Source organism: Ictalurus furcatus, chromosome 9 (assembly GCF_023375685.1).
Source record: "Ictalurus furcatus strain D&B chromosome 9, Billie_1.0, whole genome shotgun sequence".
In the NCBI taxonomy this organism is placed as follows: domain Eukaryota; kingdom Metazoa; phylum Chordata; class Actinopteri; order Siluriformes; family Ictaluridae; genus Ictalurus; species Ictalurus furcatus.
In genome coordinates this window covers 26,888,580-26,911,842 of record NC_071263.1, presented here as the reverse complement: position 1 = coordinate 26,911,842, position 23,263 = coordinate 26,888,580, and the positions used below count along the sequence as shown (strand labels likewise).

At 41.9% G+C, this 23,263-nt stretch overlaps 1 protein-coding gene across 1 annotated transcript; it reads left to right on the top strand.

Annotated features, from left to right (window-relative positions):
* The first annotated feature begins 11,493 nt into the window (after positions 1-11,493).
* On the top strand, positions 11,494-22,294 carry slc16a9a (solute carrier family 16 member 9a). The gene is made up of 5 exons (XM_053633218.1): positions 11,494-11,658; positions 13,631-13,774; positions 14,706-14,801; positions 18,425-19,183; positions 19,592-22,294. Exons 1-5 carry the CDS (start codon positions 11,523-11,525, stop codon positions 19,813-19,815), a joined length of 1,359 nt encoding a protein of 452 aa, XP_053489193.1. The 5' UTR covers positions 11,494-11,522; the 3' UTR covers positions 19,816-22,294.
* Positions 22,295-23,263: the final 969 nt, after the last annotated feature.

Here is a 23,263-nt window from a genome sequence, read left to right as displayed (position 1 = left end):
AAGGTGAATGAACCTCTGTGTGTGTGTGTGTGTGTGTGTGTGTGTGTGTGTGGTAACCCAGGATATCCTCATGATCTGGAACCTGAGATTGGTGAGCACATCTTGGCTTGAGGAATGGAATACTTTGTGATTTTGATTGATGCACACTGTTGTGAGAGACTCACTCACTCACTGACTGACTGACTCACTCCCTCACTGAATGACTGACTCACTCACTGACTGACTCACTCACTCACTCACTGAATGACTGACTCACTCACTGACTGACTGACTCACTCCCTCACTGACTCACTCACTGACTCACTGACTGACTGACTCACTGACTCACTCACTGACCGACTCATTCACTCACTGACTGACTGACCCACTGACTAAATGACTCACTGACTCACTCACTCACTCACTCACTGACTGACTGACTGACTCACTCGGTCCCTCCCAGAAGCGACTGAAAAAGTTAACGTTCACAAAGTATTCCGGGATGCTTTGCTCTCGCACTCTCTGTGTGTGTGTGTGTGTGTGTGTGTGTGTGTGTGTGTGTGCGTGAGAGAGGGTGAAAGAGAGTTCTATATTAAACGTATGAGACTGCTTCCTATAATCCGATCTCTCAATTTTGTACTAATCAAATGTCACAGTATTTCTACTACAGCACAGCGCTATAGCTGTGTCAGTCTGTGTGAGGAATTAAACATGCAGTGGTGTGCTGTTAAAAGAAAATAATCAACGAGAAGGTGATGTGAAGCAGAGTTACTGTTACCACCCCAAAGTTGATTCGTTTCATATAACCGCATGGCACGGAGTGTTTTGTTTCTCTCTTCTACTCCAGCGATTTGTCAACTATTCAAATTTCATTATTACTTAAAGAAGAAAACCTATACTTTTTTTTTTTATTTACTTTCGGATCACTTACGGCAGCTATAAACAGTCGTCCCCACGTCTCACAGACTTTTTTTTTTTTTTTTTTTTTTTTTTTTTTTTAAGTCTCTCTCGAAGTTAATGTGAGAACGAAAAAAACAGCTCGTCATGTTCTCATGCTCCTCGACCGAGAGTAATTAACTGTTCTGTTCTTTCCCTTTCTCAGTGTCGGAGGGGATTAAAGGTGTGTGACGGTGGGAACGGAGTAGCCGAGAGCGCGCTACCTCTCGGCTCAAGCCTCAAACGCTCTAAACACCAGCGTTCTTATTCAGGGTAGGCATTTAAGCTTGGCCGCCTCAGAGAAAAGAGCAGGAAAGAGGAAAAGAAACATGGTACTAACATAGGAGAAGCTTGTATTTCCCACTTTTGTTTCTGTTTGGGTTTTTTTCTTTCTTCTTCTTCTTCTTCTTCTTGGGGATTTAGCTGCTTTTTGACCGAAGCAATAACTGTGGTCTGGCTTCTCATGTTCTCCTAAAAAGGATCTATGTGAAACCCCTTATCCCAGGGAAGCACTCTGTGATAGTTTAGGGTTCTACATAGAACCTTTCGAAGTTCACCCAGAAGGACAACCCTAGAGCCTTCAAGGGTTCTTGATTCGTGTACAGTTGATACGAGTTTAATACTCTCGAGGAATCCCAATCCCATGTGTGGTGTTATTACGGTTCTTATATTTATAGTATTGTTCATATTATTAATATTCACGATTATTAATGATGTTTTCACCGAACGGGTGTAGTCTTGTTCAGGGCGGGTTTATATCAGACAAACTTTTGTTACTAGGAAATGGTTGAGAATTTTGTGTCGATGATGTGACTGGCTTCAGTTGTGTACTGAGATTAATTCCACTGAAAGGATTTAATCATAGAAGGTTTTTTCTTCTTCTTCTTCTTCAAGATGGCGCCGTGCTAGTGGCAGACGATTACAGCAGCTCTTGTCTCGAGAGACTTTATATCTTACGTAATTACCTATATTCGGTTTTTCTACTTGCATATCGGTCACTTTTCCTTTCTTCGGCTCTTTTTTTTTTCTTTTCCTTACTTCTGAGTTTCAGTCTGTTTAGGCACATAATGTTTATTTGTTATGCACCCTACACTCTGAATGGAGAACCACCTGGAGAGAGCAGGTCACTTCATGTACCGAGGATGAAGAGCTGGATCCAAAACAAAGGCAAAGTGGAGAAACATTAAGTCTCTTGGCAATAAGATGGACGGGCTCAGCGCACTGATCGGGACCCAGAGGGAGTTTCAGATAATGTAGGGGTTGGCATTTTCGGAGTTAGTTACGTGCTCACGGAAGAGGCGGGTCTTTAGCTGGTTTTTGAAAATAGTGACAGATTCTACGGTCCGGATTGAGGTTGGAAGTTCATTCCACCGCTGAGAGAGTTCATTTGAAGGTTCTGGAAAGGGACCTTGATCCACGCTGAGTAGGCACTACTAAGCATCGGTCGTTAACCGTACACTATACACTCAGCTATCGTGAGACTCCAAACTTGGCTCTGGAAGTCTTTCATTGTCATCTCTGGGTATTTTAATCTTGTGTCACTCTTCACTACATTACCAGTCTCCTGTATGCAAGTGTAAAGGGTGCACTTCATTTGCTCTGCCCCCACTGGGAAGGTCTGACCATAACCTGTTGCTACTGACCCCCATTTACCGGCCTGTTGTCCTAAGGCAGTCTGTGACAATAGACCATAAGGAGATGGTCCAAAGAGGCAGAGGAGGCTCTTTGGTTCCGCTTTGAGACCACAGACTGGGAAGTATTATGTGAACCAGCTGGGGAAGACATTAACAACATGACGGACTGCATAATGGACTACATCAAAGAAGCAGGCTTTCAGGCAGAAGGACATGGAACCAATGAGGAGTGTGCAGAGTGAGTTGAATGTGAGAATGAGGGAAACAAAGAAGCCTGAAGAAGGAAGCTGGAGGGCAGGCTTCAGAAAAACACCGCAAAGGAGGTGTGGGCTGGCATGAAGCAGATTACCGGCTTTAAAGCGAAACAATAACCTGTGGGGGGCAGGCTGGGAAGCACTAACGAGCCGAATTTGTTTTTCAATAGGTTCAGCACACACACACACACTATCTCCTCCACTTCCTCACTACCACTCTTCCCCAACTCCACCAAGATCAAACATCTTTTCCCACCCTGTTGTCAACACCAATTCTCCCTTAGTCATTCCACAGCCTTCTTCAGAGGATCCCCCTCCCAACAGCCATCCTCAAGGGAATCACAACTCCTACCCCCCACCTATCTGTCACTGCCCGCCAGGTGAAAAGACAGAAGCTGAAACTTGGGAAAGCTTCAGGGACTGACAGAATCAGACAGTTTTGTGGGATCCCCTTGCATCTCTTCAACCTAAGCCTTAAACAGGAGAAGGTTCCGGAGCTGTGGAAAACATCCTGCCTGGTTCCTGTTCCAAAGAAGACAACTCCCTCCTCCCTGAATGATTATAGTCCTGTAGCCCTCACATCAAATACCATGAATGTCCTGGAAGAGACTAGTGCTGTTCCATATCAGACCTCAGGTCAGCACTTTTCTAGATCAACTATAGTTTGGCTACCAGCCACAGGTGGGCATGGATGATTCTGTCATATATCTTCTGCAAAAGGCCCACTCCCATCTGTACTACAACACCACCACAGTGAGAATCACTTCTTTGATTTATCGCATTTAAGACCATCCAAACTCTCTTGCTGAGAGAGAAGATGAGAAGAATGCAGGTGTACACGTCCATGATCTCCTGGGTCACTGACGACCTGTCGGACAGGCCTCAGGTAGTGTGGCTGGGAACCTCCCTGTCTGAGCACCTGATGAGCAGCACTGGAGCACCACGGGGAACCCTTCATCTTCACCCAGTACAGGTCGCATCTCTGGCACCTTCAGAAATTTTCTGATGACTCTGTGGTGGTTGGCATCAGGGATGGATAGTAGGAGGACTACAGGGACCTTGTCAACAGCTTTGTGGAGTGGTGTGGGAAGAACCATCTGCTCCTCAATGTGGCCAAGACCAAGGAGACGGTGGTGGACTACAGGAGGAAGAGGACCACAACCAGCCCCATTACCATCATGGGTCAGAACGTTGAGCTGGTTGATCCCTCCAGAGACCTTGGTGTCCATCTCGACAACAAGCTGGATTGGTAGGTCAACTCAGAGGCTGTAAACAGGAACTTTCTGATTTAGCTCAGGTCCTTTAATGTTTGCAGCAAAATGTTAGAGATCTTCTCCCAGTCTTTGGTAGCCAGTGCAGTCTTCTTTGCAGCAGTATGATGGGAAGGTGGCATCAGAGCTGGTGATGGACTGCATTCTGTTCAGTTTTGAGGTGGTGGTGGGAAAGAGGACACTCGATAAGCTCACAGCCATTCTGGACAATAAACAACATCCCCTCCATGACCTACTGGTTAAACAGCTGACTTCCTTTAGTAGAACATTCATTAATTCAGACAGGAGGTTGTTTGTACCAACAGCAATCACACTGAGCACTGAGCCAGTCTTAGGATAAGACTCAATTGGACAGTAGTTGAACTATCACCATCCCCAATTCATATCCTTTTGCATTGAAACTTTACTTCCATTCATTTTCTGTTTCATACGGTTTAGAATGTTGATAATGTTTGCACTGTACGGCCATTTTAACTCCTCTACATCCTCTTGTATTACATATATATCCACCCTGTTCTGCGTCACAGAGAGCCTGGAGCCTAAGCACAAGGCGGGCGACGCCCTGGATGGGCGCAGTCACACACACACTTATTTGGACAAGAGCTTATTTTTGCACAGTACTGTGTGTGTGTGTGTGTGTGTGTGTGTGTGTGGATAAATCGTATTTATACAATTGAGCAACTCATATGGCAGCTGGACAGTGCTGGGATTTGAACTCACGACCTTCCAAACAGAAGGTATACATATATATATATATATATATATATATATATATATATATATATATATATATATATATATATATATATATATATATATATGTGTATATATATATATATATATATATGTGTATATATATATATATATATATATGTATATATATATATATATATATATATATGTATATATATATATATATATATATGTATATGTATATATATATATATATATGTATATGTATATATATATATATATATGTATATGTATATATATATATATATATATGTATATGTATATATATATATATATATATATGTATATGTATATATATATATATATATATATGTATATATATATATATATATATATATATATATGTATATATATATATATATATGTATATATATATATATATATATATATATATATATATATATGTATATATATATATATATATATATATATATATATATATATATATATATATATATATATACATATACATATACATATATATATATATATATATGTATATATATATATATATATATATATATATATATATATATATATATATATATATATATATATATATATGTATGAGATGCGCCGATAAGAGAACCAAATATTCAGAGTGATATCAACCGATACCGATAGTTCTGCCTTTTATTCCTTCTTTTAAATGAATAATAATGAATTCCACAATACTGAAAGAAATGCAAATAAAAACTTTATTCTCTCCATTTCAACAAGTTGTTTCACAGTAACTGGTCTCATAAACAGAACACACATTACTGTAATTAACATTAACACATGAACTCAATTCTGAATATTAACGTAAGATTATTAATTTATTGAATGTTATTAATTCATATTAACATCGACTGAATTCTAAAAAACCACCTGTTAGTCTCACATTCACTCTCCACACTCTCACACGAGCATTTCTACTTCATCACTGAACATCAAACTGGTCATATATAATATCAACTTTTTTATATATATTAACATTCACTGGATATGAAATATACTACTCTACAAATATATTTTTCTGTGCAATATATACTTTGTCAACTCATCTTCATTAAAATCTTTCAGCGGTGTACTGGCGCTTTAATTCAGCTCGAGTAGTGCGGGGGTTCAAAATCATTTGACTCGACGATGAAACTCCCGCCTCACTGCTGCTCACTTCCGGTGTAAAATTTGATCAGTGCCGAGATTACAGAGATTACACTGCAGTTTTATCATCATTCCACACAAGAGACATCATCTTTACACACAGCACGAAATCCATGTGTTTTCCCGCCCTCTTTTGATTGACAGGATATAATCGGCCCTGAACATCGGATGTTTTTAAACTATAGGCCGATGGAAAATTGCCTTTATTGGCCGATACATCTGTGCACCTTTAATATATATATATATATATATATATATGTATATATATATATATATATATATAGCTAACCTATATTTTTTGTCATTTCATGTTACATTACTTTTAATATACTTCTAATTCTCTGTGCTGCTATAACAGGTGAATTTCCCAGTGAGATGAATAAGGTTATCTATCAATCCATCCATTTATATTTATTCATTTTTGGAAGAACCTTACAAAGACTTACCCAAAGCATCCTTAAACTGTAAAAGTGTGGAATTTAACTAGTGATTGTGCTCTTGCACTGGCTGTGTGTGTGTGTGTGTGTGTGTGTGTGTGTGTGTGTGTATTACTGTCTATAGCAGTGTAGAGCAGAGAACTGGTAGAAAAGAATCTGTATGAATATAAAACTTTGTAGTCCAGTTCATTTTAACGGATCTGTTCAAAGTGAATCGATTCAGTAAAGTGACTCATGATGACAATCACTGTTTGTGTAAGCCTCATTTATCTTTTTTTTTCTTTCTTTTTTTTCCAGTTTCATTTTTATTGAACATTTCTGCTGAACATTTCTGTTGAACATTTCTGCTGAACTAAACATTTCTGTTGAACATTTCTACTGGACATTTCTGCTGGACATTTCTGCTGAACTAAACATTTCTACTGGACATTTCTGCTGAACATTTCTGCTGAACATTTCTGCTGAACACGTCTACCAAATATGTCTGCTGAACATCACCTTTTTTCTTCTCTCCTTCCCTCCCTTTCCCAAATATTCCATTGAGAAGAAAAAACAAACAAACAAACAAAAAAACAAATTGAGCAACACACAGCAGTAAACATTCACAGTTTTTTTTAATATATATATATATATATATATATATATATATATATATATACTAACAAAGGAAAACAAAATTAAAAGTAAACCCGCCCTCCGCCCCCCCGGCTCATCATGGCTACCCAATAACTGTCGCTGGTTATATAGATATTGTAAGACCCAACAACAGGCACAAAAATTTAAGTGGGAAGTATCTGTAACACCATAAAGTATACAATAAAGGGATGCCATTTATAAAAAATAAATAAATAAATAAATAAAAACTTGTCCGTACAACCCTTCACCTTATTTTCTCGAGTTTTAGAAAAAACATCACGTCCTTTAGCCACTGGGAGATAGATGGGTATTTAGCAGACTTCCAATGCAACAGCAGGGAACGTCTTGCTATAAGGGATGTGAAAGCAATAACATCCTTTTGTATCGAGCTCAATGGAACTGAGTCATCAGGAATCCCAAATACAGCAATCAATGGGCAAGGCTTTAAATCTACCCTGAGAATAGTGGACATGATGGTAAAAAAAAACAGACCAAAAACCATGGAGATCAGGGCAGAAGAAAAACATATGGCCAAGATGGCAGGGAGAGCCATGGCAATCACACTTGTCCTCTACGTCCGGATACATCACAGAAAGTCTCGACTTGGACAGATGGACTCTGTTTAAAACTTTGAACTGTATAAGTCAAGACGAGCACAAGAAGTGGTAGACTGTACCCTCCCTATAGCACGTTCCCAACACTCCTCGCTTATCTGTACTCCTAACTCCGTTTCCCACGCATACCTAATTTTGTTACTCGACTCACTACCTAGCGCCAGAATAAAATCATAAATCCTAGAAATCGTTCCTCTCTGATGCGGATTGTTTGAAAACAAGCTTTCCCAAGCCTGTTCAGGAGGCGCAGAGGGGAAATCCGGAAAACATCTAGAAACAAAATTCCGAATTTGAAAATACCGAGAAAAAAAAAACGCGTCACAGGGAGGTCATAAGTGGATGCCAGATTGGCAAAGCTATCAAACACACCATCGGCATACAAATCTCTAACTTGTTTAATACCCTTGTCATACCATACTGAAAATGTGGCGTCCAAACACGATGGAGGAAATAGATGGTTGTTGACTAAAGGACCCAGAGAGGATGCACCTACAAATTTAAAGCGCCGTCTAAATTGATAAGTCATACGTGTGTTGAGGACAACTAGATTATATATCGGTATATAGGGAGAGTTTTGTAGGTAAAGAGGAGTAAAGCAAAGCAGGTAAAGAGGATTCCCGACAAGAAGATATTTCCAATTTACACCAAGAAGATCCAGGAGATTTAACCCAGTAGCAAAGTTTATGGATGTGCGCAGCCCAGTAATAGAATTGAAAATTGGGTAATGCAAGTCCTCCACTAAGTCTACATCCCTGCAATAAAGATTTACGAACCCTCGGAGGCTTCCCTCCCCAAATAAATGTACTAATTATCTTATCCAATGAATCGAAGAATGATTTTGGCAGAGAAAGAGGCACTTGCTGGAACAAGAAAAGAAACTTGGGTAATATATTCATTTTGACGCCATTGATCCTGCCAATTAGAGAAAGGGGTAAGTTACCCCAACTCTGAATGTTAGATTTAACCTTTGAGGTAAGGGGAGTGGAGTTAGCTGATGAAAGATTAGATAAAGAACGTGTCACCTTGATACCTAGGTATTTAAAACCTGACTGACTAAATCGAAAGGGTAGATCTGACTGTTGGAGAGAAACTGCTGTAGTACTGACAGGAAAACAGTCACTTTTATTTCAATTTAATTTATAACCAGGGACAACACCGAAGGACTCCAGAACACCCAAGACAGCTGGCACAGAGGCAATAGGATCGGTTACATACAATAACTGATGTCTGAAGAGCAGAACGGTTTTATAAAGGCACGTCAATTGTTTTTTATTACCCGCACACTCTTTAATATAATTTATTCAAAGCACTGGTCTGTGCTCCCTGAGATTGTGATTTCATTAGATGCTGAAAAAGCATTTGATAGGGTTGAGTGGGAGTATTTGTTTGAAGCCTCGTTTATCTTAAGTGCACGCGCTCAGGAAGTTAAGGACGGTGTCTTCTCTCCCGTGCCGTAGTGTGAATCTCTCATCCTGTGACGTGTGGTCACACCAGAGCTCTGCTCAAAACCGGACCAGCGCGCGCGGCGGCGCGAGACACGTTTCTCCGGTGCGCGTGACTCCGTCCGGCGCGAGCGTTAAGGCGCACGGTGAGAGAGTTTATTTATCAGTTACTTATAAATGTATAGTTGAGTTTATACGGTATAAAGAGGGGGATTATAGACGCTATTCACTTCAGAGTGTAATGACTAAAGTTCAGTGTCTTACTGTTGTCTGATTCTTATTTCATCCATCTGTCTGTCTGTCCACCTCTTCCCACACCTGTCTCTGTCTGTCTGTCTGTCCACCTCTTCCCACACCTGTCTCTGTCTGTCTGTCTGTCCACCTCTTCCCACACCTGTCTCTGTCTGTCTGTCCATCCCTTCCCACACCTGTCTCTATCTGTCTGTCTGTCCACCTCTTCCCACACCTGTCTCTGTCTGTCTGTCCATCCCTTCCCACACCTGTCTCTGTCTGTCTGTCCATCCCTTCCCACACCTGTCTCTGTCTGTCTGTCCATCCCTTCCCACACCTGTCTCTATCTGCCTGTCTGTCCACCTCTTCCCACACCTGTCTCTGTCTGTCTGTCCATCCCTTCCCACACCTGTCTCTGTCTGCCTGTCTGTCCATCCCTTCCCACACCTGTCTCTGTCTGCCTGTCCATCCCTTCCCACACCTGTCTGTCTGTCTGTCCATCCCTTCCCACACCTGTCTCTGTCTGCCTGTCTGTCCATCCCTTCCCACACCTGTCTGTCTGTCTGTCTGTCTGTCTGTCCACCTCTTCCCGCACCTGTCTCTGTCTGCCTGTCTGTCCATCCCTTCCCACACCTGTCTCTGTCTGCCTGTCTGTCTGTCTGTCTGTCCACCTTTTCCCACACCTGTCTCTGTCTGTCTGTCTGTCCATCCCTTCCCACACCTGTCTGTCTGTCTGTCCACCTCTTCCCACACCTGTCTCTGTCTGTCTGTCCACCTCTTCCCACACCTGTCTGTCTGTCTGTCCATCCGTTCCCACACCTGTCTCTGTCTGCCTGTCTGTCCATCCCTTCCCACACCTGTCTCTGTCTGCCTGCCTGTCTGTCTGTCTGTCCACCTCTTCCCACACCTGTCTCTGTCTGCCTGTCTGTCCACCTCTTCCCACACCTGTCTCTGTCTGCCTGTCTGTCCACCTCTTCCCACACCTGTCTCTGTCTGCCTGTCTGTCCACATTTTCCACACCTGTCTCTGTCTGCCCATCTGTTTGTCTGTCCACCTCTTCCCTCACCTGTCTCTGTCTGTCTGTCTGTCCATCCCTTCCCACACCTATCTCTATCTGTCTATCTGTCTGTCTGTCCACCTCTTCCCACACCTGTCTCTGTCTGTCTGTCTGTCCACCTCTTCCCACACCTGTCTCTGTCTGTCTGTCTGTCCATCCCTTCCCACACCTATCTCTATCTGTCTATCTGTCTGTCTGTCCACCTCTTCCCACACCTGTCTCTGTCTGTCTGTCTGTCCACCTCTTCCCACACCTGTCTCTGTCTGTCTGTCTGTCCATCCCTTCCCACACCTGTCTCTATCTGTCTATCTATCTATATACAGTCCATAAATATTTGGACGGTGACACAGGGGTGGGAGTTTTTTTGTTGTAATTTTGCCTCTGTACACCACTACAATAGGTTTGCATTGAAGCAGTCAAGGTGTGATTGAAGTGTAGTCTTTTGGCTTTCATTCTAGGGGTTTAACAAAAATATTGCATTAACCGTTTAGGAATTCCAGCCATTTTTTAAAAGCCATTTTGACTCGTAAGCAGCTTCATGGCCAGGTGTGGCCTGTGTCATTGACTCCCTTCCATACAGACAGCAATAAACAATGACTTCATAAAATTGTAATTCTAAATTCTTGATGATTCCTATCAGTCAGTGGTAAGGCTGCATCGGTCTTTCGCTCTGCACAACAAAGGGCAAACCGCCTGCGTGACAACACGGACTTCAGGGTGAAACTTTTCCACATGCATCCTACGGTTTGCTTGTTGTCCAGAAAAGCTGAAAAGACTCGCGCAGCCCAGCCAGGAGACGCCAAATTGTCGTGGAAATTAGACAACGCTCGCAGACTCATCCTCTGAAGGTAAAAAGTTTATTACAGACAGATGGTTAATACAATCTACCAACTGTCAACTGTCCATCCATCCCTTCCCATTTCTCTTTCTCTCTATCTGTCTATCTAGCTATCTGTCTGTATCTAACTGTCTGTCTATCCCTCTCTCCTCAGCTGTGTGCGTGTGTGTGTGTGTGTGTGTGTGTGTGTGTGTGTGTGATTAGAGGTGTAACTCCACTCGGGTGTGTGTTATGGCTGCTGTGATGAGGGATCGCTCTCAGGATGTTTCCTGGTCCATCGTCTTCGTCTCCTTCATGGCTCAGCTGCTGGCGTTCGGCTCTCCCCATGCGGTGGGTGTTCTTTACCCCGAGTGGCTCAGCACCTTCAAGAAGGGCAAGAGCACCACCGCCTGGGTTGGATCTACTGTCCTGGGGGTGGGGCTCATCACCAGTGAGTACACTCACATTCGTGTGTGTCATGTGTCATGAGTCATGTGTTCTGTGTCACTGTGTGTCATTTGCATGTATACCACGGCACAGTTGAATTCTTGATTCTGATTGGTCAGGAGATGTTGATTAAATTTCTATAAGAATAGTAGTAACTCTGAGGAGCTCTGCTTCGTATCAGGCCACATCACACCACCCCATTGTTGATTATTTTCCTATAACACCACAATCCACAATAAAAGTGTTTTATTCCTTACATAGTACCGTCCAAAAGTTTGAGTTTTGCTACTAAGAATTGATCATTATATTTATTTATTTATTTATTTATTTACATTTTTCAGTTACAAAATAAAAAGAAACTATTCGGGGGGAAAAAATTGTGAAGTGCACTTTTTGTGACATGGAGAGAAAGTGACCTGGAGAGATGAGTAGAGAGAGAGAGAGATGAGTAGAGAGAGAGAGAGAGAGAGAGTTATGAGTAGAGAGATGAGGAGAGAGTTAGAGATGAGGACTGAGAGAGAGAGCGAGAGATGAGTAGAGAGAGATGAGGAGAGAGTTAGAGATGAGGACAGAGAGAGAGAGATGAGTAGAGAGTGAGAGATGAGTAGAGAGCGAGAGATGAGTAGAGAGAGAGAGTTGAGGAGAGAGAGAAAGAGATGTGTAGAGAGAGCACGAGAGCTGAGTAGAGAGTGAGAGATGAGTAGAGAGAGTGAAAGATAAGTAGCAAGATGAGGAGAGAGAGAGATGAGGAGAGAGATGAGGAAAGAGATAGAGATGAGTAGAGAGCGAGAGATAAGTAGCAAGATGAGGACTGAGAGAGAGAGCGAGAGATGAGTAGAGAGATGAGGAGAGAGTTAGAGATGAGGACAGAGAGCGAGAGATAAGTAGAGAGCGAGAGATGAGTAGAGAGAGAGAGCTGAGTAGAGAGCGAGAGATGAGTAGAGAGTGAGAGATGAGTAGAGAGTGAGAGAGTTGAGGAGAGAGAGAGAGATGAGTAGAGAGAGAGAGAGTTGAGGAGAGAGAGAGAGATGTGTAGAGAGAGCGCGAGAGCTGAGTAGAGAGCGAGAGATGAGTAGAGAGAGTGAGAGATAAGTAGCAAGATGAGGAGAGAGAGAGATGAGGAGAGAGATGAGGAGAGAGATAGAGATGAGGACAGAGCGAGAGATGAGTAGAGAGCGAGAGATAAGTAGCAAGATGAGGAGAGAGAGAGATGAGGAGAGAGAGAGAGAGAGAGATGAGTAGACAGCGTGAGACATGAGGAGAGCGAGAGAGCAAGAGAGCGAGAGTTGAGAGATGATAGTAGAAGAATATGTTGATTTTATGAAAGCCGATGACCATAGCTGGCACACGGAGCTCTGCACTGAGTCAGCAGTGTGTGTTTACACCAGGGGTGTCCAATCTTATCCGCAAAGGGCCGGTGTGGGTGCAGGTTTTCATTCCAATCAAGCAGGAGGCACATCTGATTCCACCTGTTTAATCAGTTGATCTTGGCTTTCAGTAGATTCATGTGTGGCTTCTGCTTGGTCGGAATGAAAACCTGCACCCACACCGGACCTTTCCGGATAAGATTGGACACTCCTTGTTTACACATACACACTCACGCACACACATACACAAACACCCCTAGAGATTGTCTATATTTTATTATATTGGTGTGTGTGTGTGTGTGTGTGTGTGTGTGTGATATATACCTCAAGCCCGGTATTTCTCTAGGCTCTGGAATCACTTTGACCCTGACTCGGAACAAACAGTTACTGAAGAAGAGTGAATATTTCGTGGAGTAATTAATGACATCGTTTATCATTATGTAAAATAATAGTATTGCTCGACGTTCCATCGTCACACACCAACACTCAAGTATACACTCATTTTTACTAAATCATCTGCAGTTAAATGTATACGCTGATGAGCAGAAGGATACGAGCTCTAATCCATTAGACCCACTCTTGTGATCCAGACCCTTTCTCTCTGTGCAGGCCCGCTGTGTAGTGCGTGTGTCCATAATTTTGGCGCCCGGCCCGTGACCATCTTCAGCGGCGTAATGGTGGCAGGAGGTTTAATGCTTAGTGCCTTCGCTTCCAACATCATCTTCCTCATCTTCAGCTACGGAATCGTTGTTGGTGAGACTCACCTCGTATTGCACTTACACACTCGCATTGACTTTCCCTCTGAAGTGTGTATCGGCTGATTCGTATGCAGTATGAGTGTGTATGGGGAGCAGATTGGCAGCCTTGTTAATGTGATGTGTGTATAAATATATATATATATATATATATATATATATATATATATATATATATATATATATATATATAATTAGCGAGTTATTTTTACTTGCTAACTAGCTAGCATGCTGACTAGCTGAATTAAAGGAAGTTACAGTATATCACCTGTATAATATCCAGTTTACATTCACACACAGGGCGGAGGTGGGACTCGACCCCACAATCCTGGAGGTGATAAAGATTGGAATTTTAATATCTCAGAGAATCAGAGATAATAAAGAGTCAGATGAAGGAAAAAGAGGATTATATTTAAAGTTGACAGTTGTTCATTCGAACGTTGATATAGCGCATAAAGACAAGACAGTAACACGTAGGAAGCCTTCTGCCACTCCGTACCGTCGTTGGAACAGCGGGTGGTCCCTACAGATATGCGGTACGGAGAATGGATGGATTCCTCCATGGTGAAATACTGAGGGAAAGTCAGCAAAGGTGTTTTGATATTGGTCAGCCATTTGTTCTCTGGAAATGCTTGAATTTTAGATTCTCCAACACTATCCTCCACTTCAGGCGCATGGTGTTCCAGACCACCAAGAGCCGAACCATACTGGGAGACAAGCGGGTTATTAACTGACACTATATTAAGAGTTGTAAGCATAACTGTGCATGAAATGACCTTCGGAAATTACGCAAGAATTCTTTCTGAAGATCTTTTATTGATTTGTTATTATATTATCCTTTATTGACTTTATTCTCCTGAGGTGTGATATACATATGCACAGACTTTAGATTTTTCTACCTGAGTGTTGGTGTGTTTGTCTGTCCACAGGTCTGGGTTGTGGGCTCGTCTATGCAGCCACACTGACTATCACCTGTCAGTATTTTGATAAGAGGCGTGGTCTTGCCCTGGGTATCATTACCACAGGTAATAGTCCTCCTGTGTTCGAGAGATTCTTTAAACAATATGGAGTAACAGGTTCGGGAGAAAAGCCACTCCATAAGCACCAACCTCTTCTTATAGCAACTTCTTCTTATAAGAGACGAAATTTCCATTACCTCTACCTTCCAGTTTCCTCACCAATATTCAACAACTCCTACCCAAGAGTCTTTAGCGCGGGGGTGGGGAGGGGTTAGGGTGTTGGGGTCTTGACTTTTCAATAAACTTTTAAACTAATCTTCAGTATGTCTAAATCAAGAAATCTAAGAGTTTCAACCTTGAGATTATGGTCTAAATTGGTAGTGCACTACAAAAATGATATCGGAGTAAATGCACGTGTCATATATATATATATAGAGAGAGAGAGTCAAATTTGTTCACTATTTCCTATTATAAATTACAATAAACTAAATATATGATTATTAAACCTATTAAACCAAGACATTTCTTACTCATTTTAAGCCTGAAATAAGCTTATTCTATTGGCAGATGGATTTTTAAAAATTCATTTTAAGCATTTATTTCTAGAAAGAAGCAACACATTTTGCCAGTATAAGAAAGCTTAATGTTTGTTTTAATGCTTGAAATGTGTAAAAGATCTTAAAAAAAATAATAAATAAATAAAAAATGAGACAGACTGATAAACAGATAATCTTTTATTTTTATTCATAATAAAAATGTTGGATAATTTTGCCCATATTCAAAATATTTTCACTTGCTAAGGCCTCTGTCTTCTTCCACTCCTGTTCAGGTTCTTCCTTGGCCATATCCCTGGTCCTTGTTTCCATCTGTTGGTGGCAGCACATAGCGGACGTCCAAGTGTTAACCCTGCCTGGGTATTCTCCAACCCATGATATAAACTAAGACAAAGATTTCTAAGATAAGAAACAGTGACTACGTTTACATGGACAGCAGTAATCTAATTATGGACCTTATTCTGAATAAGACAGTATTCTGATTAAGGTGTTTACATGAGTCGCTTTTTGAATATTCCTTTCATGTTCCCATTTTACGTGTTATAGAACAAAGATCGATTAACGTCACATGTCATTACGTCACCGCGCCACGCCGTCCGACGTTTCCTCCAGAATTTCACGTATCGACATACAGTTGGTCTTCGTTATGGAACCGTATACAATTTTGGGTGTTTTAATTTTACGAAAGCTTCAAGTGCAGTTCATTATTTGTCATACTGTACGTGCAAATAGACGACTGCTTGAAGCCGTGGGCTGCGTCCCAAACCACGTACTCACCTACTATATAGTAGCTGAGATACATGTATTTATCCTACTATATAGTAGGTAAGTACGCGGTTTGGGACGCAGCCGTGCTCTCTTGTTTGCCGTCAAACGGTTGAGCGCTGCCGTGTGTGTACGTGTCCTGTCACACAATGCGGTGAAAACTCCCACACGACGTTAATAGTGTGATTAAGGTGTGTACATGTCCATAATGTGACTAAAACAGGAGTACTCCACACGTATTGATTCCATTTGTGTTTACTTCGAGTATGACTTTAGTCAGATTAAGGTCATCAATAATCTCTGTTTACATGCTAGTTTCTTAATCAGAATATCGTCTCAATCGGGTTCATATCAGATTATTGTTGTCCGTGTAAACGTACTGCATGTGTTTACATCCTGTCACCTATGAATCATGTCATATCAAAAACTTTAACCATCATAAATGTAGTGGGTTTTTGTAAACTAAAGGCTGAACTGTTGGCTCAGGAACAGCTGAGTTTAGTGTTATTTGACCTTCAGCAAGGATGCAATAGGTCTCGACCTCTCGGTTTGGCTTCTATTCAGTCTGCCAGTAAGCAGCTCTATCTTTAGCATCAGCAGTTTCAGCTTCCTAGTAACAAATGGCTGAGGAAGCTCTTTAGTAAAAATTGATGGGACTTCCAGGGGTTATGACGAGGTTTGTTTTTCAAGGCTCATTTTACATTCTGTACCAACATTACCGTTATGATTACAGTGCTCACATGGCTAGCTTCCTTAACTATGAGGAGATTACAAAAGCCCAGACTGTACAGGTTGTACTTAAGAGGGCAGACTGCAAAAAAGACTACTGTCAAAAGGTTGTTTAAGCTAGATTCCATTCTTGTTGATCTCATCCCCAGCCATAGCCACTACTGTCTCTCTAAGACAGCTGGATGGGATCCCCTGCAAGCCTTCATATTTTGCCCTGTTCTGTGGATTAATTGGTTTCCTATGTCACTGGAGCCTCTGAAGTGCCTTTTGTTTCCTTAGGCAACATATATGATCTGTCATCACTTAAAGCTTCTCAGGATCCAGATTTTCAGAAACTACACTTCTCTAGAGCTAAATCTATGTTCATTTCAAGATGCAGCCTGCCCTGCAACTGTCACCAGGCCTATGCCTTAGGTTCCGCTCCTGGCCCATGCTCTGTTACTGGACCACTCCTCCTGCTTACACAGACTGAAGAATGTTTATGACTTTCTACCCAATCGGATAGATCACAAGACTACTGTAAAAATAAAAGAAAAAAGAAAAAGCTAGACAGCATTTTTGTTGATCCTGTCCCTCAGCCCACATCCCTGGCTACTCCTGTCCCTCTGAGACACCTGCACAGGTGGTTTCTGACACCCCTTCAAGGCCAAGGCCAAAGCCTGCTATGCTATATGGCCTTCATATTTTGCCATGTTCTGGCAGATTTCTAGGTTGCCACTGGGGCCTCTGGAGTGCCTCCTGTTTCCCTAGGCACCATCTATGGGGCAATATAGACACCAACTATCCTCACTTAAAGCTTCTTAGGATTCTGAGTTTCAGAAACTTCACTGCTTGAAGTCTATTATGACTTCAAGCTGCACTCTGCCCCGCCTCTACCACCAGTCCTATGCCTTAGGCTACACTGCTAGTCTCTGCTTTGTCACTGGCCCACTGCCTCCCTCTACAGGTTTATGGCCTTCTACCTAAGAGGGTATAACGAGAAGAATCCTGTCAAAATGATCATTAAGACGGACTCCATATTTCACTTCTCTGGATCTGGGATTTTCTGTCCTTACTTTACATTTTATTCTGTCTTGCTTCTGTCTGCAGTTCTCTCTGTGTCTTGTGCCCTGCATCTGCTTCATGGTCTGTCACTGGCCCACTAAACAGACGGTATCTCTCTGACTCTTAATGGATCCACAATGGGGGGATTCTATCACAAAACCATCCTGCAAGGTTCTACTATATCTCACCTTCATGCCTCCTGATCAATATTTGCACCTCTTGCTTGTCTCTCCTATATCCTATATCTTGTTGTTGTGTCATCCAAGTCAGTGTATTTACACCTCTTTGCCTGACCCATTTTTCTAATGCATTTCTATCCTCTATCCTAGGTTTTGTGTTTGACTCTGACAAGGTTTCCTTGTGTTTTCACTTGGATAATGGATTGGTCTCTGTTAACCCTGGCTGCCTGTTCTGTGACCCATGCTAGAGACCATGACACATTTTTGGAAATGTCTCAATAAAAAGACCTGATGCATACATCCTTTTGGCTCAGGTTCCTGTGTGGCTTTCTTGAATAACAATACCACATTCTTTAGTTGTTAATAACATGCCAAATTTCAGAAGCCGTTGTGCTATAATTGTGTGTGTTGTTTTCAGGAACCAGCGTGGGCGGCTTTATGTACGCCTCTATGCAGAACAAGCTGATTGAGCAGTATGGATTGGATGGGTGTCTACTCATTGTTGGAGCTCTGGCACTAAACCTGATTCCATGTGCTGGACCCATGCGACCTTTGAAATTTCCTGGCTACTACGTCAAACAGAAGGCTGCTCTGAAGTGTACAGACGTGCCTCTCTATGACAAAGAACTTGAGACGGAGCCATCAGTGGAACATCGGACGCCGGTATACATCGTCAAAAAGCGCCTCAAGCCACACACCCAATACATGTATGACATGCGTGAGTGCTTGCGGGAGCCCTTGTTTGTGGCACTCTGCGTCTCCATCTTCCTGTACAGCCTGGGTGTAATCCCACCCATACTCTTCATTGAGGACGTGGCTCAGAGCGAGGGCCTCCTCGAACATGTTACACCCATTCCTCTCGTCTCAATCTCATCTGCTGCAACGGGAGTGGGCAAGCTGGTACTGGGCATCTTGGCAGACGTACGCTGGGTGAACAGCTTGCAACTTTATGCCATGACAGCGGCTGCAATGGGTGTCACTCTGCTATTGGTGCCTATGTGGAAGAGTTATGCTGGGCTTCAGGTACTCTCAGCTGCCATTGGCTTCTTCTCAGGCAACTGGTCAATTACATCCTACATCACCACGCGCCTTGTGGGCATCGAGCGCCTTGGCCAGGCACACGGGATCCTCATGTGCTTCGGCGGCTTTGGGATCATTCTGGGACCTCCTCTCGTAGGTGTGGAGGAGAACAGCTCAAACACACACATATACTCATCCACAACCATTCACCTCTTATCTTTCTTATGATAGAAGGGACTATCTAAGAGAGAAGGGATTTTTACGTGGAAGGCAAGCAATCCCTCACTGCTCAGGATAGATTGACATTATTCATTCATGCATTCATCTTTAGTAACTGCTTTATTTTAGTCCGGGTCAACGTGGATCTGGAATCTATCTTGGGAACATGAGGTGGGAATACACCCTGGATGGGATTCCAGGCACCCATCAATGGGCACCCAACAAACACATACATACACACATACACATTCACACATTCATTATTACAATGTACTGTAATTTCCATGAACATGCTGCTGCTGTTGGGTCTCCATAACTTATCTAAACATTCTGTTCTGTGTCATAGGATCATTCATTGATTGGACACAGTCGTATGACCTGGTGTTCTACTTCACTGGGTGCTGTTTGGTCGTGAGCGGCACTGTTCCCTTCATAACAGCCTTGCTCTGTAGGAGCAAGTTTGTTGATCTAGTCAACAAAGAGAAGAATGTTTTGGGTGACCTTGACTGTGACCTTGGCCCAGAACCCCAAAACCCCTCTGAATGTAACAGAGTGACTTCTGTGGCCTAATGACTGTGACAGACCAAGTTGGCGATGAAGAACTAGCGCCACTAGTAGCCTCCCATTGATGAGCACAAATACTCCAGCTGATGGCCGACACACACGCACATTATGCACCATGTATGGATGAAATGAAATGGCTTGTCATACCTGGAGCAGGTTTCACATTTGGGATTAAAAAAAGAATCGTGGAAAAACGGTATCATGTAAAGGCGAAGTCTATGTCCCAGATCACATACTCCTCCTACACTAAAGTATGGTTTCTATAGGCATGTGTTATTTTACTATTTAGTGCACTAGTATAGGTTTGGGATGTAGCCAAACAAACTAACCTATCTACCTTTTTTTCCCACCTCTGTGAACCTAAATTTTAATATTTTGTAGCAAAACTATAGAAAACTACATCAGATTAGCTTTATCTACATATCTGACAAATGTGAAGCAAAGGAGCAGAAGTTGAGAAATACTTAGTTTACCATGCTTGTGCACTGATTTGCTCAATCAAAGAGCCAATCAGAGAAACCTTCGTCCTGCTGCCACATGATGCTGATTCAACCTGCACAATCAGCCTAACAGGTGTCTCTACATTTATTCTGTCTTTCCTTCATTTTTTCTTTCTTTTCCATTTTTTTTTTTTTTTTTTTTTACCAGTAGCAAGTGCTAGCCAGTTAGGCGTTTGTGGTTCTAGATTTCTTACAAATCTTAAACTAGTCTTCTTGTTTGAATTTTGAATATCTTTCTGTATAGTACATATTTTATATCAATGATTATATTTCAATTAAAAAGAAATCTGTGGCTGGGATTGGTCTAAATTTCTTAGGGAACAGACAGAATGGGTCTGAATTCCTTTGGAAGTGGGTGGGATTAGTCAAAATTCCTTTGGAAGCAGTCACGTTCAGGATTCCTTTGTGGGAATGGTTAGATTTCCTTTGGGAGCAGGCAGGATTGGCCAGAATTCCTTTGGGAATGGTTGGGATTGGCCAGAATTCCTTTGGGAATGGTTGGGATTGGGCAGAATTCCTTTGGGAATGGTTGGGATTGTGCAGAATTCCTTTCGGAATGGTTGGGATTGGGCAGAATTCCTTTGAGAGTAGGCAAGATTGGTCATATTTCCATTGGGAATGTTCAGGATTGGCCTTTTAAAGGTGCAGTTTGTAATGGTTGGTCCACAACCTATCCAGTCTTTTTGAATTTGTTAATAAGTTTGGCAACAGAGGGTGCTTCTCATATCTTATTTGTGCTTCCTCGTTTCCTTTCCTCGCTTCTTTTCCTTTAGCTCTACCCGCTTAGGATGCGAGGAGAGAGGGATTGAAGCAAGTCGAATGGAATATCCTCGCTCTCTCAAAGCGACATCAATGAATGATGACTGTGCTGAGCTGGATGACCTCATTGCGCTTCAGGGATCTGCCGTTCTGTTGTTGGCGTTTAAATGCATTGATAGTATGTGAAATGTCTGGGTTTTTCAAAAATGAATTAAAGAACAATACATAATCTCTCACATTTTTTTGTGCAGCTTTGCATATCCAAACATGCAAGGATCAATTCATTACAATTCTCATTGCAAGCATATTATTATTTAATTATATTTCACACAGAATTCCATCACATCATCGAAGGACTTTTTGTTTGAGATCGCAGATGTAAAGGAGGAGGGGAATTTATACGTGCGTCAGGTTTTTCGACAAGAAACTCTTCCACATAGGATGTACCTATGTATCCTCGCTCGTAGATTTCCGGGTCACAGGCTGGAGGATGGAGGAGCGAGGAAACGAAGAAGAATCATTTTGAGTATTGAGAAGCACCCAGTGTTGTGTGTGTGATGTGCTCACCATGTTTCCTGTTAAAGTCCATCTCAACCTTGCCACAGCTTCCCGATCCAGCCATGAGAATGATTTCAATACGTTCTTCTTTTCTCAAAGGCGTTCTTAAAGGCTGTCTAGAAAGAAAAAACACTAATTTTGGAAGATATTTTTTTTAATGTAGATCATATACAGTGGTTCTTATTAAATTTACTAAAGTTATTCTGTCAAATGAGTGAGTGAGTGATTTTCTTTTTGTCTTTTGTTGATTGATTAACATTAATAACACAGACAGCAGCAGGTTTATTAGACTGCTGTCACTTTAAGACCTAACGCACAGATCCAATATACTGTATTGAAACATCTCCGATTTTTCCCAACTGTTTACATACACTTAAGACATAACCGCCTGTGTTTGCATGAATACTCGGCCAGACCTGCATTTTGACATGATGCTTGTGTATTTATTTGACTGCCCAAGCCACTTTCAAGAGAACTCAATTCGGTACTCGCACGATGAGGGGGCTTTCTGTGCTCGCTTCAAGTGTGGCATGGAGACATTCGTTAATTTATTGTTATCTTAATATTATGTGGTTATTTATTTATTATGTTACAAAAGACGTAGACTCGACTGTACTCCAACAATTTCCGAGTCCGTGTCAAGTTCGAGTACAAATTTACCCGAATGCGTGACAAGTCCAAGTTCGTTCATAATTGGACTCGAGTCCGAGTCCGAGATCGAGAACCCCAACTCTAGTGTGGAGATTCACTTCACATGTTCTGCCCATAGGTTTCCTTCAGGGTCTCCAGTTTCCTGTCACCTCCCAAAAACATGGTGAGTGGATTGGGAATCTCTAAATTGCCCTTAAATGTGAATGAGTGTGTACATGGTGCCCTACACCATCCAGGGTGTATTCCCACCTCGTGCCCAGTATTCCATGGATAACCATTAAAACCATCACCATTACCGGTCCTTAATGGTATCAGTTAGACACAAGCCACCAATAGAAGGCAACAAATTAGCAGTAGAGGCCCACAGGGACCATTACAGCGTTCATTAAAACCAATACAATTCATATTATAACTATTAAAAACATTACAAATTATATGAGGGTTTCTAAATGACCCTCATATAAAAGTGCACTTATTTTTTTATCCAAAGCACTTCATACTGTGTCTCATTCACACACCAGTGGTAGAAGAGCTGACATGCAAGATGCTAACTTGCCATCGGGGGCAACTTGGGGTTCGGTGTCTTGCCCAAGGACAATTCAGGATGTGGAGTCACGCGGGCCGGGAATCGAACCGCCAACCCTACTATTAGTGGACAACCCACTCTACCACCTGATCCACAGCCGCCAGTTTCTGTTGTTGTTGTTGTTGCTGTTTCAGCAGGAACACTATCCAAGATAAAGATGAATTTAATGATTTAAGATGAATGAATGAATGTTTTAATGATTTTAATCATTCACAATGAATTATTGCAAACACTTTTTATTTAGAAAAGATGTTGCTTCATGAAAACGTCCATTTCAGGTTTCCAGTGTTACAAATGCTGTCATTAAACTTGTTTGTTGGTTTGTTTGTTTAGGTTTCACTGAGTCGTCGGTACTCACAACAAACACAGCTTAAAAACACAGCTTTTTTTTGTGTCTGTT